The sequence below is a fragment of the Takifugu flavidus genome, chromosome 3 (assembly GCF_003711565.1).
Source record: "Takifugu flavidus isolate HTHZ2018 chromosome 3, ASM371156v2, whole genome shotgun sequence".
Classification (NCBI taxonomy): domain Eukaryota; kingdom Metazoa; phylum Chordata; class Actinopteri; order Tetraodontiformes; family Tetraodontidae; genus Takifugu; species Takifugu flavidus.
Genome location: NC_079522.1, coordinates 18,433,981 through 18,451,496, shown reverse-complemented (window position 1 = coordinate 18,451,496; position 17,516 = coordinate 18,433,981). Strand labels below are relative to the sequence as shown.

Genomic DNA, 17,516 nt, shown 5'->3' with positions numbered 1-17,516 from the left:
GCATTTCTTGTTGTGGTTTCTGGTTTTATTGAAAACTTCATTTAATAATCTTTTTACTGAACTTACTGAAATTCTGGTATACAGATGAGATAATTGCAACAAATAAATAAATAGTCACATGTGGTACATTCATCTAACTAAAGCCATTTTGTTTCTTCAGTCTACCGCTGCGACATGGCGAGCTGAACAGTGGTGTTGCACTCACGTGTGGTGCAGTGAGAAGAGGTGAAGATGAGATGGCTGAGGAGGAGAAAGAGGATGAGGCACGGCCTCCTGGCCTGTGCTGTGCCTGAGGAGAAGACTGTGGCAGGGGTAGATGAGGAGAGGAGGGAGGAAGGGAACCGTCGCTGTCGCCGTGGTTACTGGTGGGAGGGGTGGGCGGGAGCTGGACAGTGTCATCTAAAGAAGAGGCCACTGTTGATTGAGTGCTTCTCCTTGCTCTAACAAGAGCATTTTCACAAGAGAAAACTTGTAATCATGCAATCTGTGATGGTGGGTGATTGGTTTGTATTTACCACTGGGCAGGTTAAGGTACTGTCCGATCTCTCTGGGTTCATCTTTTATTGACACTGGCTTCACTTCATCCTACGGAAACAGGAGCAGCAGTCAGGCAGAGGAAAGGATCAGAGATATCACAGTGTCCGCTCGCGCATGCTGACCGTGTGTCTCCATGGTAAGGCTTTCCGTGGGGGGGCGGGGCTTAATACAAGAGACGGGCCTTCAAGTGACTGAGGATCTAACCTTGGACCCCCATCAGGTTCCTCCTGCTTCACCAAAATAGCTGACAGGTCCTGATGGAAGTTCCACTCGAATTCTGGGGAAAACAAATCAACAAAAAATCACACAGATGAATGTTACATTTTACAGGATTCACTTTTGACAAGTTTAAACTGTGAACTAAAATTAATCTATGTACTCAACAACAAAGCATTATAAATGATATAACAGCTATTAAAGTTGTCATATTTAAACTTTTATTCATAATTGAACCATATTTCAAGTGTTGATTCTCCTTCCTCTTTTCCGTGACCTGAAACCAGTAGAAATCACCTGTTCAAGTTAGTTTTTTAATTACATGTTTCAGCAACTAGGGGATGGTATGGATACCAGAAAAGAGAGGAATTACATTAAAGGCAAATTAATAAAATATAAAATAATGACTGATAAACTGTGTGGATTTCATTTGGAAAACATTACAGCAGACACAGTGGGAAAAAGAAACACCTTCAGGTACTGAGAACATCGATGTAAAGTTATTTAAACCTGTAGCAGATCACATTGATTGGCCTATTTCTTAAATTAATAATTAAAGGTTAAAAATGTGTTTGTCCTTCAGACTGGAAAACTGCCAAGATTAATCAATTACCCAAAGTACAGAAATATTCTCTGGAAAACCTAAGCTTACCACCGGCCTTGAGTAAGAGACTCATGTATGAACCAATCCAAGTGTATCGTTGTAAAAATAAAGTAAACACTGTATGGATATAAAACGGGGCACACCACAACTAGAGCACTAACTCTGTTGACAGATGGTTGGTGGAAAAGATGCAAAATAATTTTACTATACTATTAGATAATATAGTAGTAATAGTAATAGTATAGTAAAATTATTTTGCATCTTTTCCACCAGCCATCTGTCAACAGAGTTAGTGCTGTATCTACTATCTACTATTAGATATTACCCCTCCTGGGCTACCACCTTATCGTGGTGGAGGGGTTTGCGTGTCCCAATGATCCTAGGAGCTCCGTTGTCTGGGACTATATGCCCCTGGTAGGGCCACCCATGGCAAACAGGTCCTAGGTGAGGGATCAGACAAAGCGTAGCCCAGGATCCCCTCATGAAGATAAATAACATTGGTCCTACGTTTCCCTTGCCCGGATGTGGGTCACCGGGGCCCCCTCCTGGAGCCAGGCCTGGGGGTGAGGCACATCAGTGAGTGCCTGGTGGCCCGAAGAGGCAACATGGGACCCCCTTGCCGTGGGCTCACCACCTGCAGGAGGGGCCAAGGGGGTCGGGTGCATTGTGTTTTGGGTAGCGGCCGAAGGCAGGGACCTTGGTGGTCTGATCCCCGGCTGCATAAACTGGCTCTAGGGACATGGAATGTCACCTCTCTGGTGTGAAAGGAGCCTGAGCTGGTGCGCGAGGTTGAGAAGTTCCGACTAGACATAGTCGGCCTCACCTCGACGCACAGCAAGGGCTCTGGAACCAGTCGAGAGGGGTTGGACTACCATTCTGGAGTTGCCGATGGTGAGAGGCGACGGGCAGGGGTGGCAATTCCCATTGCTCCCCAGCTTAGTGCCAGTATATTGGAGTTTACCCCGGTGGATGAGAGGGTAGCCTCCCTTCGCCTTCGGGTGGGGGGACGGACCCTGACTGTTGTTTGTGCCTATGGTCCAAACAGCAGTTCAGCGTATCCACCCTTTTTGGAGTCCTTAGAGGGAGTGCTGGAGAGTGCTCCTTCTGGGGGCTCCCTCGTCCTCCTGGGTGACTTCAATGCTCACGTTGGCAATGACAGTGTGACCTGGAGAGGGGTGATTGGGAAGAACGGCCCCCCTGATCTGAACCCGAGTGGTATTTTGTTATTGGACTTCTGTGCTCGTCTCAGATTGTCCATAACAAACACCTTGTTCAGGCATAAAGACCGCATGTTCTAGACACTCGGGTGAAGAGAGGGGCGGAGCTGTCAACTGATCACCACCTGGTGGTGAGTTGGCTCCGATGGTGGGGAAGGATGCCGGACAGACCCGGCAGACCCAAACGTATTGTGGGGGTCTGCTGGGAACGCCTGGCAGAGTCTCCCGTCAGAAGGAGCTTCAACTCACATCTCGGGAACAGCTTTGACCATGTCCCGGGGGAGGCGGGGGACATTGAGTCCGAGTGGACCATGTTCCGTGCCTCCATTGTTGAGGCGGCTGACCGGTGCTGCGGCCGCAAGGTGGTTGGTGCCAGTCGTGGCGGCAATGCCCGAACCCGCTGGTGGACACCAGCCAGTAATGCACCACCAGTAATGCACTGGTCCGTAGTGGTGAAGAGAGAGCTGAGCCAAAAGGCGAAGCTCTCGATTTACCGGTCGATCTTTGTTCCTACCCTCACCTATGGTCATGAGCTTTGGGTCATGACCGAAAGAACAAGATCACAGGTACAAGCGGCCGAAATGAGCTTCCTCCGTAGGGTGGCTGGGCTCTGCCTTAGAGATAGGGTGAGAAGCTATTAGAACAGCCTTCGACATACACACCTGACACATCATTCCCAAATTAGTGAATACTTAAATTGGTTAACAAACAGCAAATATTCAGTTTATTTTAATTGTAGTTACGCTGAAATGAATGTGGTGGGTTGGTGGGTGCTGCAAGACAGCTGTCTTGGGCCTCTTTTATTTTCTATTTTGACAAAGGAACTGCCATTTGCATTGAATTCTGCCACCATGGTTACGTACTCTGACGACTCCAAAGTATGTGCACAATAGGAGAGTTGAATGAGGTGTCAGTGTAGGTTGCAGGAACTAGATTATCCCTTAATATTAAAAAATAAATAAATCTATGGTTTTAGGCTCAAAATATAGGCTGAGAGCTGCACTAAACCGGACCCAAAATAGAGGAAATAAACATATGGAACAAAAGACAGAGGTGAAGTTATTGGGATTAATTATTGATGACAGACTGTTATGGAACAGTTACATTGATCAAGGGTGATAAAGACTGCCAGAGTCATGGCAGCAATAAGATACAGAAAAATCTATACTAAGCTTCCTGTTTAAACACCTAATTTAGGTGCGAGGTCTATCAAATCTTGTTAAACGTGCAGTCATCTGGTCAAATACAACACAAAGTAATTTGCATAACCTCCAAATAGTCCAAAATAAAGCAGCTCGTATAGATCTGAATTGTCCATAGAAGTGGCACAAAGTCCAATGAGTGGCAGATCAATGCATAATGAACTTATTTTATTGACTATTAAAAGTAAATTACATTACTCACTTGTATCCCAGAAATACTCTATAATGAATTAATATTCTTTTCCATTGAACATCAGTACTGTACTCGGCGCTCGTTTTTTTATCATTTCAAAGAGTAACAGAAGTTACGTTAACAAAAAAATTTAAAATATTTTTGTTTACATATGGGATACCTTGAAGACAATAGTGAATTTAAATCATGGTCCCAAAATGGAAGGAGAGTTCTGTTTTTGTCTCTTCACTTTACTTTCTGTACTTGTTCTTGTTTTGGGGTTTTTTCCAGCTAAAGAGTAAATAATAGAGCTACTGCCTGAAAGGACTGTTAATAGGAATGTTAGGGCACTGTACTGCCTGTATTTGTTCAAGATGAAAATACTGTTTGAAAATGTAAAGCAAGCACCCCAGTTAAGAACATACAAATAAACAAATGAATCCAACTTTAAGGCTGTGCTGAAGGTTTTTTGAATTGAGTGACACCCTGAACACAATATCTGCTAAAACAAGTCAATACAGACTGCTGGATGACATCAACTGTGGTGCATCATTTGTCTACGGTCCCTGGAATGATCCATACTGAAAACAAAAAAGACCACTTGTCATCCTCCATGAGAATAAATCGCTCTATGTAGTAAACAAGTCTAAGTAAATGTGCAGTAATAAGGATAGACGGATTTCTTAGAGCAGCTCTAACTATCATTACTCATTGTTTAGTCTACTGCATCATTAAGTATCTTTAGGAACAGAAACTTCAGGGTTGGTTAAAGAACTCTTGGTTACAGCTGTTTAAAGTGGCCAGTAAGGAGAAAACATTACAGTCCTGTGGACCAGCTTCATTCATCTGCTTGGAAAATCTGAGGAAAACATGGTTATTCACACCCCCGTATACCAAGTCTTGTTTGATCTATTCAATCACCCCCCAAAAAAATATAACTTTAAAAAAAACCCAGGTAAGGGAGAAAGCGGAATGAGATGGTGGAGTGGAACAAATGACGTGACATACACAGCTTAAGCTTTCCTTCTTTCCCATCTGTGTCACTAAGACTCAACCTAACAAGACCCTGAGAGCTGTATGTAAGTTAGGTGTTTTGATAGTTTCAAATGTCCCGTTGCTAGCTGACCACCTGAGACTCATTAAGCTTCCCATCTTTATTAAGGGAAATTTAGAAGGGAAGCCCATTTTTAATGAACACCAGACAGTAAGATGAGTGTAGGCAGGTTGTGCTGCCCATATAACTGAAAAGTGGTTATTTAATGACAACAGGGTCTTTATAATGTCATTCCCCTAAACTGAACACATACCAAAAGAAGCAGCAGTCAAGTAGTAGCAGTTTAACAGAAGGGCTCAGAGTTTGCTTGCTGGTTGAATGTGTGCTGTATTCCACATATAGGATATGGATTATCAAGAAAGTGTTCGAGGACCTTTCACCATTTTAGCATCTTCATCTGGTTATGAATCTAATGTGATATGAAGAAAGGTACTGCAGTAAAGCCCACAGAGGTTAAAAAAAGTGGCAGCCAAAGAAACCAGCAGTCAAATACGTTGGCAGCAAAGACGTTTCTTTCTAAAAGAGAAACAGTCAGTTTGTATTCAGAAACTTGCTGTAGCAGTTGTGACAGTAATGAGCAATTTTCTTTATTTCTGAGCGAATTATCTCTTTCATCAAAGCGAGTGTGCGCAAACACAAAAGAGACCCGGTGACCTTGGAACTCACCCAGGAGCTTTAAAACTAAACTAGGTGCTGACTTTCTTTGATCTCTGTGGGACAACGGGAATATTAAAATAATGGTTGGAGCAGCACAGTAGGAACAGTAGTAAAAAAACAAGAACAAGATCTAAGAGCAAAACCAAAAGTGGAACAGGAATGTTCCAAACTTGCCGCTGACTACAATAATACAAGATAGCAAGCTATCACAAACGCTATAGCTGTCACCGTCAGCCAGTCCTACTTGTTCGGGTTTGTGTTTTTACATTTAATTGTTTGTCTAGTATCTTGTTTTCTAAGAAGAGTGCAGAAAAATGAATATGTTTGCTTAATCATACATCTAACTTTGCATTTTGAGACAATTTGCACAATTTCTGTTGATGTATTTCTTTGCAAATGAAATCATTAATATTGGAAAAAGTTAAACTTATCACTGCTACATATAATACAACATCATTTAAAACAAGGAAACACATTAAACAAACCAAGAAATTGTGTGTATAAACCTGTATATGTCCACATGAAGGACATACAATTCCACCAAATGCTGCAATCAACACAGTTCTCTCATATAGTAGTGTACTGTAGATTAAAGCTATGCTAATTTGTTTTATTTTGTGATATAGCAAGTAGTTGCCTAGTACTTTATCATATCTTTTACTGTCAAATTATATGTATCTCCTAAGTCTAATTTCAGTTGTCTGCTGTATTAGTTGGAGTGATGTATTGTCTTATCTTTGTCAAGGTAACAGCATACTAATATTCTGTGTACAAAACTGATAAATTTGTGTGGCTTGACTGGTTTTTATTTTATTGTAATTTTTTGCAATACGGGCTACCTGATAGGCAAAAAAAAGGGGACTAAACGGATTTAAAATGGAAAGAAAAAACAACAAAGATAGGAAACAGAGACATGAACCAAATGAGAAAGAGGGAGGTTTTGCAGGCTTTGGCTGAAGCCACTGACTGAAAACCATATGCTTGTCATACTCTTGCTCTCACTCTGTGTGAGTGTGTGCGTGCATGTGTGTGTGTGTGGTGTGTGTGTGTGTGATAGGGTGTCAGGGTTTCGCTGGAGGAACAACTACTCAGCCTGGGATCCTGCTGGGATCCCCAGGTCAAATGGAGAAGAGACAGACAGGTACTGACAGACAGGGAGGAAAACATATTTCTGTGTCATATTGCAGCTGACACCTTTATCTAGCTCAGCCGCTTAGTTTAGACCATCTCAACAGAAAATGGACAAGTTGCAGAATGTGGCTGATTCCAAAGGATGAGAGTTGTTGGTACGCTTGATTCAGAGTGACACCGGTCAGTTTGGATTTGTTTGCTAGCATTAATCAAACTGGGTGGAAGGAAGGCTGCCATTCAGTCTGACTAATGAGTCTGTTCAGTCCAGAGGTCTGTGATGCAGCACGTTAAAACATGCACACACCGGTACTTGGAATGGTACAATCGAAAATTTGTCAATTTACACTTCTTCACTATATATATTTGCAGTTTCATATATCCACAACTATCTAATCACTACCACTATCTATGCAATTCTCCAGGATAGGTGCATTTCCTGTATTTAAAGACCTGGTTAACGTTCATCTTCAATATAATTTCCTTGGAGATTGCACACTCACTATCTCCATTCTCCCAGGCTGGTGCCGCTGACTTCACTACGTGGTGCAACAGCACCCAAAGTTCAACAAGGAATGACACCAAATTCCTCCTGATTCATTTCAGGTTTGTAATAGTTCATAGTTTTGGAATTTCTGAGCGCACCATTGAGGTGATACTAAAAATCCTACTTGTTACCAACAGAAAGAGTCATGGTACTTGGGGCTCTGCTGCCTGTACTCATTAATATTAGAACCAAAGACACATGGAATTTACCGGCATTAAAGTGCTTTATTTTGTGTAATGTGTACATTTTGCAGATACCGGTAATACACCCCCCCACAGTAACATGTTCACCACCCACGTGGTCAATGTTTTAATGGTTGTTCTTACTCACTCCTGTGAATCTCTGGGAAAAGGTCATTAACTAGCTTTTTCCCCCAGAATGCTGCTGAACTCTGATGACCGAGCAGAAAGCCAGTTTAACAAGTCTGATACAGCTTTTTCCAGGATTTACAAAAAATTCTACTACTTCTAAGAAATGTATATAAAGCGTTAGTTTTAATAGCAATAAATCTACAGTACGTCTGCCTGTTCTATAATTTTACAATTGTTAGTTGCACTGCTATAGTTATTTGAATAACTTGCATTTAACTTCTTCAACTTCTGTTTTGACCGTCCTCTACACATTACATTTATATTCACATGCTCTTTTTACTATGGGTTACTGTGGGTTTCTCTAGTTTATTTTAGATATATTATTCATTAAAGCCACACCATCTGGTGCCTGCCTGGACCAGTTACCTCACAAAATACCACTTGTTTTTGTGATTTATATTTGTATTGTTTGTAACATGCCAGCAAATGTCTCCGTCAAGGTTTTTTAAACTAGTGATAAAACATGTCTGATGTGGATACTAATTATGCCAAGAACTGATATTTTATTCCATGAAGGTTTTATGAGGTTGAAATGCACCTTTTGCAGCGAACCAAACTGGATCTTTCTCAACTCTGTCTTCTACCTTCCACACTCCTCATTTAAATCTAACTCTGTCTCTGCTGAACATTTTTCATCTGGTGTGTTATGTTATCATGTAAATGGATTTATTTTCAGTCCTGTGTGGTGCATGTTGAATTGAGTGAAGGCTATTAAAGAACAGGATGACCTACCGGACTCTTGGTCCATTTTGATTGAGAGTGCTGGGCTCTGGGGGGCGGAGTCTTCGCTCAGAGAGTAGCTGTGTTCTGCTTGAATATCTGTAGGATTCAAAATCCATTATGGAAATATGGCTGCATAATCTGCTTTAGAGATGAATGCAAATAGTTGGTTTTTCTTCCACTGTTAACCCCTGTGAATGAAATCAAATTAGTGTTATGAAGCGGATTTAATGTTCTGATTCTTAAAACAATAGAAAATAAATCTAAAAATGTTGAGTTTTGGAATTTTACAAACTACAACTGCTGTGATTGTCAAGGAAGTCAGCTCTTTCATTATATCTTTGTTTAATTTCCAATTACTTTTGGGACAGAGGGAATTCAGAGGGAATTCAGGAGGACGTATTCATCCATCCTAATAAATCCTTCCAAGTGAATCCCATCGGTCTTGTGTTGGCACATCTTTTCAAGCTTGGACTCAACTGAATCGAGCACAATGCTATAAAGAACACTAATACATTTTTAAAACCATACAACTGCTGAATACTGTAATGACCCAATGGATGAATCCTTTCAAAACTTGTTTTATTTGATTTGATTTGACCAGGGGCAGCTCTGATTACTTCCATTTAAATCCAGCACTAACCAAAATAAGTTGTTTACCTACTCTCTAATATCAGCATGACCTTCTCACCCACAACTCCCAGCTGCATCTCATCTTACAGGCAAATTCAGTATAAGGGGTTTGTTCAACTTACAACAGACAAAGCTCATGTTAGAACTGATTTCTGATGCACACTGTCTGATTCGGATCACCCTGCCTTTCTGCCAGTTAATGCTTCAGCCAGAGCACTGACTGCCCCCCCCCCCCCCCCTGTTCTTAGCTGCTGCCTCATGTCTACCTGCATTGTATTTTGAATTCCATGTTTCACGAGGCTCCTCTGACCACAACAATCACTACAACCATCATCAGGAAGGTCCATCACCTGGTCCCACTCAAGGTTTCTCACTGATAATGGGAATTTTTCCTTGCTTGTTAGGTTTCTATAAAGGGCCTAGAGACAATTTTAATCATAAGAGATACTTTTTAAATAAAGATGATATGAACTAAAGGCCTCAGGCTCCAGGAGAGGTGCCTACTGGGGATAGCTGCATGTAGATCAAATCCAAGATGTTACGGCCTACTGCTAAACTGCAGCCTAAGCTTCCATATCTCAAATCTAAACCTACCGGTAATCTGAAAGCCCAAATAATGCTTTCTGGTCCTTTTTGCTTCAGTGGGATGCAGTCCAAAAGAGTTGTTACGTCCTGTACAGTCTCATTGGTGCTAGCAACACACAAACAACCGAGTAGGACCTTGGCAGGTTCCATAATCACCAATTTTTCTACTAAGCACACCAGGACCATTCTCATAGCTGTTATACGGCTCTGGCTTCTCTGTGGAGGACTTTCCATGGCTGATAGCACTGGCTGGAATGTTATAACCACATACAGTTGGTGTTTGAATCATGCCAAATATAAGATTTACTATTTTCCTATGAGATATTAGCTGAAGCTGAGGATTAGCTGGGTCCTTTGACTAAATTACATCTACTAAGTGTTGTTTAACTGCCATAGCTTTTCAAAAGCTAGGCAGCTGTTATTAATAACTAGAATAGTTTTACTGGAAACGTATTTCTCCATGTGTGACAGTGAGTGTGATAACTGTTAAGTATTTTACTGCGCCAGAATCTATGAGCAAACGAAGTATTTGCTTGCGTTCAAGCTGATAAAAAGTAGGCGTGATGGTACCTGATAAAAATCAGGCTGATCATGAGCAGCTTCTGTAAAACAAAATGCTTTAATGGAATTAGATATGTGGGTGCCGCTGCCACTTGCTGACAAGAGGCTTTTGAAGAATTTGAAGAACAAATATGAAAATTATGCGCATAAAGGCCAAACAAGGAATACAACTCTGGGTCTCTTATAGACTATCAAATAACAAAAGATGATGCTCCATTTCTTATACTTGAGAGCACTTAATAGTGGGTCATAATCAATATATTTTGTTGTTTAAGTTTGCATACCCCATGTAAAAAAAAATAAAAAATCGAATCCATTTTCTTTAAATATGATGCGTTGTGTTGTGTGGATTGATGTGGCACTGAGGAAAGAACAGAAAGAAGAGCAGGAAAGATGGAAATGTCACCATTCTCTTTGGGAGTAATAAGGATGAACAGGATCAAGAATAAGAACTTAGTAAGATGTTTTGTAGATTAAACCAAAGAGACCGGATTCACTCATGCAGTCATGAGTAACATATTTATTCTTTTAATATCATATGTGAAAAAATCCTCTGCCCTCTTAATATAATAATATAAAAGTGGAGCGTACCTGGGCTGCTCTCTATATCCATGTGTAAAAAAGAGGTTCTCTCTCCGAGCTGGGGCCGTTCCACTAGATGGTCATCAAAGAAACTGCTGAATAACTCATTGCTGAAGTCCTCCATCTGGTCACCTGAGAAAGGCTGGAAGGTATGAACGGCGTTTATTAGAACACCTCACACTCCGGCGACAGCAGTTTATTCAGCATCATTTCAGAACAAATAATAAAAGTGGTTTTAAGTAACAAGTGAAGAAGTGAAGTAACAGAAGTGAAGTTCACCCTTCTGAGAAATAAGTGACATCATAAGGCTAATTTCACAAAAGGATACTTTTTGTGTATTATAAATGTCCTTATTTAAAACATCCCACCTGCTTTTGTTGCAATTAATTTGTCAGTACACCTCTTGCTAAATAGCCTGCTTTGACTAAAACGAATGTAAAGCTGTTAGCTGGAAGATATACAGTCCAATATGCAAAAGCTGTTGAGAGACTGATGACTGTTTAGACTGAAGCCATTCTTCAGCCCTGGAAGGCACTCAGCGATGATTATCTAAACACTTTATGTTGTTCAGCCATGAAATATTAGACAATGACAGGAATGCACAGTTTTCAGAACAAAACTTGTTGTTTATTTTGTGACTCAATTAAACCCAGTAAACATATGAGGTTGATCTGATGCCCGAAAGATTCTGTAACAGAAATGGCTGGATTTGCCTGGATGAATGACTCACTGCACAGAAAGCTGATGTTCTGGAAGCCTGGGACAGCGTGGTGCTCTGATTTCAGTGCTTCATACACACACATGCACATCATGAGTCACCCTGCTCTTGAGCAAACATGCACACATTACTACAAAACTGCAGAGAGAGAGGGAGGGAGAGAGAGGGAGAGAGAGGGAGAGAGTGAGGGAGAGAGAGAGAGTGAGGGAGAGAGAGGGGGGAGAGAGGGAGAGAGTGAGGGAGAGAGGGAGAGAGAGGGGGGAGAGAGGGAGAGAGAGAGAGAGGTTTCTTGGAACCAATCAACCGCAGACAGACACTGTGACAGAAATAACTTCATTTAATTAACAAAAACTATCCTTTTTGGTTTTTGTTAAAATGAGCTGAAATTCCTTTTCAAAGTAAATCTGCCACCAGTCAGTGAATAAATGTTCATTCAATAAAGTGCAAAGACCGCTGCTGAGAAAACTGCTGGACTGTTGATAATATTTCACAATATTCCCCATGGTACAAAACAATCTTAAGCCTTTGTATTAAGAAGCAAATGTCAACATTTCTACCACATGTCGTCTTCATCTTTAGTGCTGTAAACATGGCACTAAACGCATGCGTCACATGGATGAGTGAGACGACAGGGATTGGTTACAATGGTTGAAAAGCTGCGGTAATGTGCACGGGGGAATAATGGAATAACAATGATCAACGCAGCCAATGAACACTTTCTCCATATATTTTCCAAGCACTAACACGTATTCCCTTGATTGCTTTCATGCAAGGCGAAGCAGTGCACTGTCAACACTGTGTATAGTGGTGATGGTGTGCTGCTGACCTCAACTTGGGATGTTGTGGATCGGTGGAAGGAATACTTCGAAAACCTCCTTAATCCCACCAACGCGCCTCCCAATGAGGAAGTAGGGCCTGGGGACCTGGGGATAGGCTCTCGTATCTCCGGGGCTGAAGTTGCCGAGTTAGTCAAAAAACTCCTCGGTGGCAAGGTCCCGGGGGTGGATGAGATCCGCCCAGAGTTCCTTAAGGCTCTGGATGTTGTAGGGCTGTCGTGGTTGACTCGACTCTGCAAGATCGCGTGGACATCGGGGGCGGTGCCACTGGATTGGCAGACCGGGGTGGTAGTCCCTCTTTTTAAGAAGGGGGACCGGAGGGTGTGTTCCAACTATAGGGCGATCACACTCCTCAACCTCCCTGGTAAGGTCTACTCAGGGGTACTGGAGAGGAGGGTCCGCCGGATAGTTGAACCTCGGGTTCAGGAGGAGCAATGTGGTTTTCGTCCTGGGCGTGGAACAGTGGACCAGCTCTACACCCTCAGCAGGGTCTTTGAGGGTGCATGGGAGTTTGCCCAACCAGTCCACATGTGTTTTGTGGACTTGGAGAAGGCATTTGACCGTGTCCCTCGGGGGGTCCTGTGGGGGGTTCTCCGAGAGTATGGGCTGTCGGGCCCCCTGATACGGGCCGTCTGCTCCCTGTACGATCGGTGCCAGAGTTTGGTCCGCATTGCTGCAGTAAGTCGAACTCGTTTCCGGTGAGGGTTGGTCTCCGCCCTTTGTCACCGATTCTGTTCATAACTTTTATGGACAGAATTTCTAGGTGCAGTCATGGTGTTGAGGGGGTCCGGTTTGGTGACCTCAGGATCGGGTCTCTGCTTTTTGCGGATGATGTGGTCCTGTTGGCGTCATCGGCCCGTGACCTCCAACAATCACTGGATCTGTTCGCCGTCGCATGTGAAGAGGCTGGGATGAAAATCAGCACCTCCAAATCCGAGGCCATGGTTCTCAACCGGAAAAAAAGGTGGAGTGCCTTCTCCGGGTCAAGGAGGAGATCCTGCCCCAAGTGGAGGAGTTCAAGTACCTCGGAGTCTTGTTCATGAGTGAGGGAAGAATGGAGCGGGAGATCGACAGGCAGATCGGTGCGGCAGTAATGCGGACTCTGCACCGGTACGTAGTGGTGAAGAGATTTACCGGTCGATCTTCGTTCCTACCCTCACCTATGGTCATGAGCTTTGGATAATGACTGAAAGAACAAGATCACGGGTACAAGCTGCCGAAATGAGCTTCCTCTGTAGGGTGGCTGGGCTCTCCCTTAGAGATAGGGTGAGAAGCTCTGCCATCCGGGAGGAGCTCGGAGTAGAGCCACTGCTCCAGGGGGCATCTAGTTAGGATGCCCCCTGGACGCCTCCCAGGTGAGGTGTTCAGGGCATGTCCCTCCAGTAGGAGGCCCCCAGGAAGACCCAGGACACACTGGAGAGACTATGTCTCTCGACTGGTCTGGGAACACCTGGGGATCCCCTCGGACGAGTTGGAAGAAGTAGCTGGGGAGAGGGAAGTCTGGGCCTCTCTGCTTAGGCTGCTGCCCCCGTGACCCCGACCCGGATAAGCGGTAGAGGATGGATGTATGGATGGATGGATGGATGGATGGATGGATGGATGGATGGCTTTCATGCTTTTGATTCAAATGTTTCATTTTTTCTGTTTTGAATTTCAATGTCCACTGGCAATACAAATCTCTCCTTTTGCACTAAACTGTGGAATCACATTCCTTTAAATAACTCTGGCACCAGACACAGGGGAATATGTGTCACATTTAAACTGGGCTACTTAAAATAAATAGAGAATGAAATTTCACATGTGGACTAATGTGGGTTAAATTGTGTTGGAAGCAGTGCGGGGAATTTTAAATTGTTTTCAAGTCTTCCCTGGGTCTTGGTCATTGTTCTGCATTTAGTTTGAGCAAATATACCACAGTGCTGGCCTGTTTTGGCGAGTATTATTACAGACAGTTGTCTCTGATGCCTGTGATTGCTCCCACCACCTATCAGCACAGCAATGTTGGGGGAAAATATTTTCCAGATTCCAGAGGAATGCCATTTCTCTCTACCTGATGCCTTTCACAACTTTTGCTTAACAAAGACATGTGCAAAAGACCACATTATTTTAAATGATATTTTCTTTTGATCTTGGAAGTAATTTCAGATGGGGAGGGGGGATAAAATCTTCATTCAGACCACCTGACTCACTCTGCCCTCCTGTCTCCCCGTTTGTCTCTCTTCTTCTCTAGCATATCTGTTAAAGCCATCTTATGTCTATTAGCGTCATCTCATCAGCAGCATTGGTCAGAGATGACACACACACACACACACACACACACACACACACACAGTCATATGTGTGTGTGTGTATATATATATATATATATATATATATATATATATATATATCTATATATATATATATATATATATATATATATATATATATATATATATATATATATGGGTACTGGAGGTACTTGCCCTTTATCCATGTTGTGACATTTGAAGTGAAACTTATATCAAGTCTGGTCTGTCTGCATCACATGTGCTATGGAGAATAAAACCATACACTCTCAGACCTTTCTTCCTTTTTGTGGCACTGCCATTCCAAAAGTGATGGTAAGTCATCCAGAACCTGCTTCCCTGTTCTCCTTTGTTCTCCTCTGCCATTCTCACATCAACCTCCCTGTCACCTAAAATTGGTTGTTGACAACCAAGACAAAATGGCAAACAGAGCATTATCATTTACATCAGCATTCTCATCCCAAGTCACAGGGTACACACTGCAGCATGTGTCACATAGCTGATCACAAATATAGTTTGATATGTCAGTTGTCTCTCTTGGTGTCTGAAAGGCTGCTGACGTGACCTTTTTTCTGGGCTGTGATATTTACCAATTTTCATCATGCAGCCGTTTAGACCCTGGCCCAGGAAATGGCTTTTCACACTTCACACAATTGTTACCATGTCATCTGCTTCACCTGCCACCTTGGATTCTTTTTATATTCCTGAAGCATAAAATTGATCAGTTCCTGTGTCTCTGGAGCGTGATTCTGGTGGAACTGTTCTTGCAGGAAAAGGAAACTTATTCTGACAGACTCTGAAGACATCGTGTCATTATGTTACAATCCCGTCTGACCCTGTTAAGAAAATTACAATGAACAGGATTTGACCTCATGATCATGTGGCTACAGAGGTTTGGGACAGTTAAGTTCATGTGAAAAACTGAGTGTTTGTGTGTCTGCCTGTCTGCCAGTTCACTACAGCGACCAGTTATCAAAAGCAATATTTCTCAGTAAAAATCGGAATAAAGCTTTTTTCTTGGCTATAGTCTTTCTCATTCTCTCTCTTGCTAACACACATGCACACTTATACACACACCCCACACAAACACACACTGTTTCTTGTTTCCTTATGCGTGCTCACATTCCATTTCGGCAGCTCAGCAGCCAATCAGCAACGAGCATGCAAATGAGGTGGGTGTTTCTTTTTAAAACTGGAGTACAGGGTATGAATGGAGAGTAGAAGAGAATAAAATAGAACTACAGGAACAGATTATAAAAGAACAGTGTATAAAAACTTGGTAAAGAGAGGAGAATAGAGAAAAGAGAATATAAAAAAGGGCCTGTCAATATAGAGCTGGAGATTACATTTTTTCTTTTTGTATCAGATATCAAGTGCAGTATTGTCATGTACTATCTATCTATCTATCTATCTATCTATCTATCTATCTATCTATCTATCTATCTATCTATCTATCTATCTATCTATCTATCTATCTATCTATCTATCTATCTATCTATCTATCTATCTATCTATCTATCTATCTATCTATCTATCTATCTCTATCTATCTATCTATCTATCTATCTATCTACCTACCTACCTTTCTTTTCGAGGTGCAAGAGCTGTCAATGCATATCAGAGTAATAAATGCGCTACAAGGTCAGAAGAACTGTCTCTCCAGCACAGTGGTAGCCTTATATTTTGGTTTGGGGAAAGCTTAAAAAAATCGGCTACATTAAAGTGACTCAATTACTAGAACCCAGTGGTCACTCAAACTAAGCTCTACAGCTCCTGAGCACTGACAGGAGAAAGTACCAAAAGTGAACTATCTCTGCGGCACTCCATCAATCTTTATAGCAGAGTTGCTAAATAAATGCTCTTCAGCTGTAAAAATCACATGATCCCATATGGAGATTGCATAAAAGCACCTAAAGATACCCATCAAGTTCAGAGGAAACTAGGCACAGCTCATCACCTGCCCTATCACCCTATACCACCCCTGCGCTGAAGCATAGTGGTGGGGGGGCACCCAGGAGAATATCCATGTGTGCACAGTTTGTGGCATCACAGAAAAGAAGACTGGGGGTGTAATCGCTGCAATACATCTCAATACACGAAAGACTAAATTTAAATAGCTGTCTTATAAAGTTCAGATATGATGCTAAGCTTATCTAAACAAATGAATACCTGCTATTCACATCTGCAAACCTTCAACAACATCTGTCCTCTGTAGTTTGCATACAGAAAATCAATTAATGCAGAAAGACCAAAACCCTGGAGTGATGCTGAAAATCAAAGATGAGTGCAGTAATTCAGCAACACACTGAAATCAGACACTTGTTGCTGTCTTTCCTTCACCTCCACAACCCATTCTAGTGGCTTGGCTGCCTTCTTCAGCAAAGGGACTCAGAGCCAACAAACCACAAGAAGACTGTCGAGCTGACTCGCTGCCGAGAATGGAGATCTGCTTAAAACCCTGGGAGTCACTGCTAAAAAGAACAGCTTACGAATATCGCAAGGTCTGGAAATGACGGATGGATCAGTTTTTATCTTTGCTATGTTTGTGGACACACATGTATACATCCAAATATTCAATGGAAAGGGTTTTTTCCTTGAATTTCCTTGAAACAGAAGAATTTTGACAGCGATGAGTTTGTACTATTTAACTGATTAAATAAAAGACAGAAATACAAGTGCTTTTTTTTCATGAGTACAATTTGAGTTGTCTAATGTCAAAAAAGAAGAAATGCACATTTGTATAAAATCTTGTATCCTAAGAAAACCTCCTACAGTGATCAGTGATACCCAAGATGAAGAACACAACAATGCTCCCCTATCAGAGCTTGATAGGATGGACTCCCGAGGGTCCAACAAAAAAATAAGCTATTTGTTGCTGGTTGGTGAATA

At 42.1% G+C, this 17,516-nt stretch overlaps 1 protein-coding gene across 1 annotated transcript in view; it reads right to left on the bottom strand.

The window, feature by feature from the left end:
- The window catches only part of creb3l1 (cAMP responsive element binding protein 3-like 1), a 29,705-nt gene that overhangs the window by 9,740 nt on the left and 2,449 nt on the right, over positions 1–17,516 (bottom strand). Inside the window, exons 2-6 of the mRNA XM_057028836.1 lie at positions 10,796–10,928; positions 8,438–8,524; positions 660–814; positions 516–585; positions 206–399 (exon numbers count right to left, since the gene is read on the bottom strand). Of these exons, the coding sequence (XP_056884816.1) occupies positions 206–399; positions 516–585; positions 660–814; positions 8,438–8,524; positions 10,796–10,928 (639 nt within the window). The remainder of the gene's footprint in view (positions 1–205; positions 400–515; positions 586–659; positions 815–8,437; positions 8,525–10,795; positions 10,929–17,516) is intronic.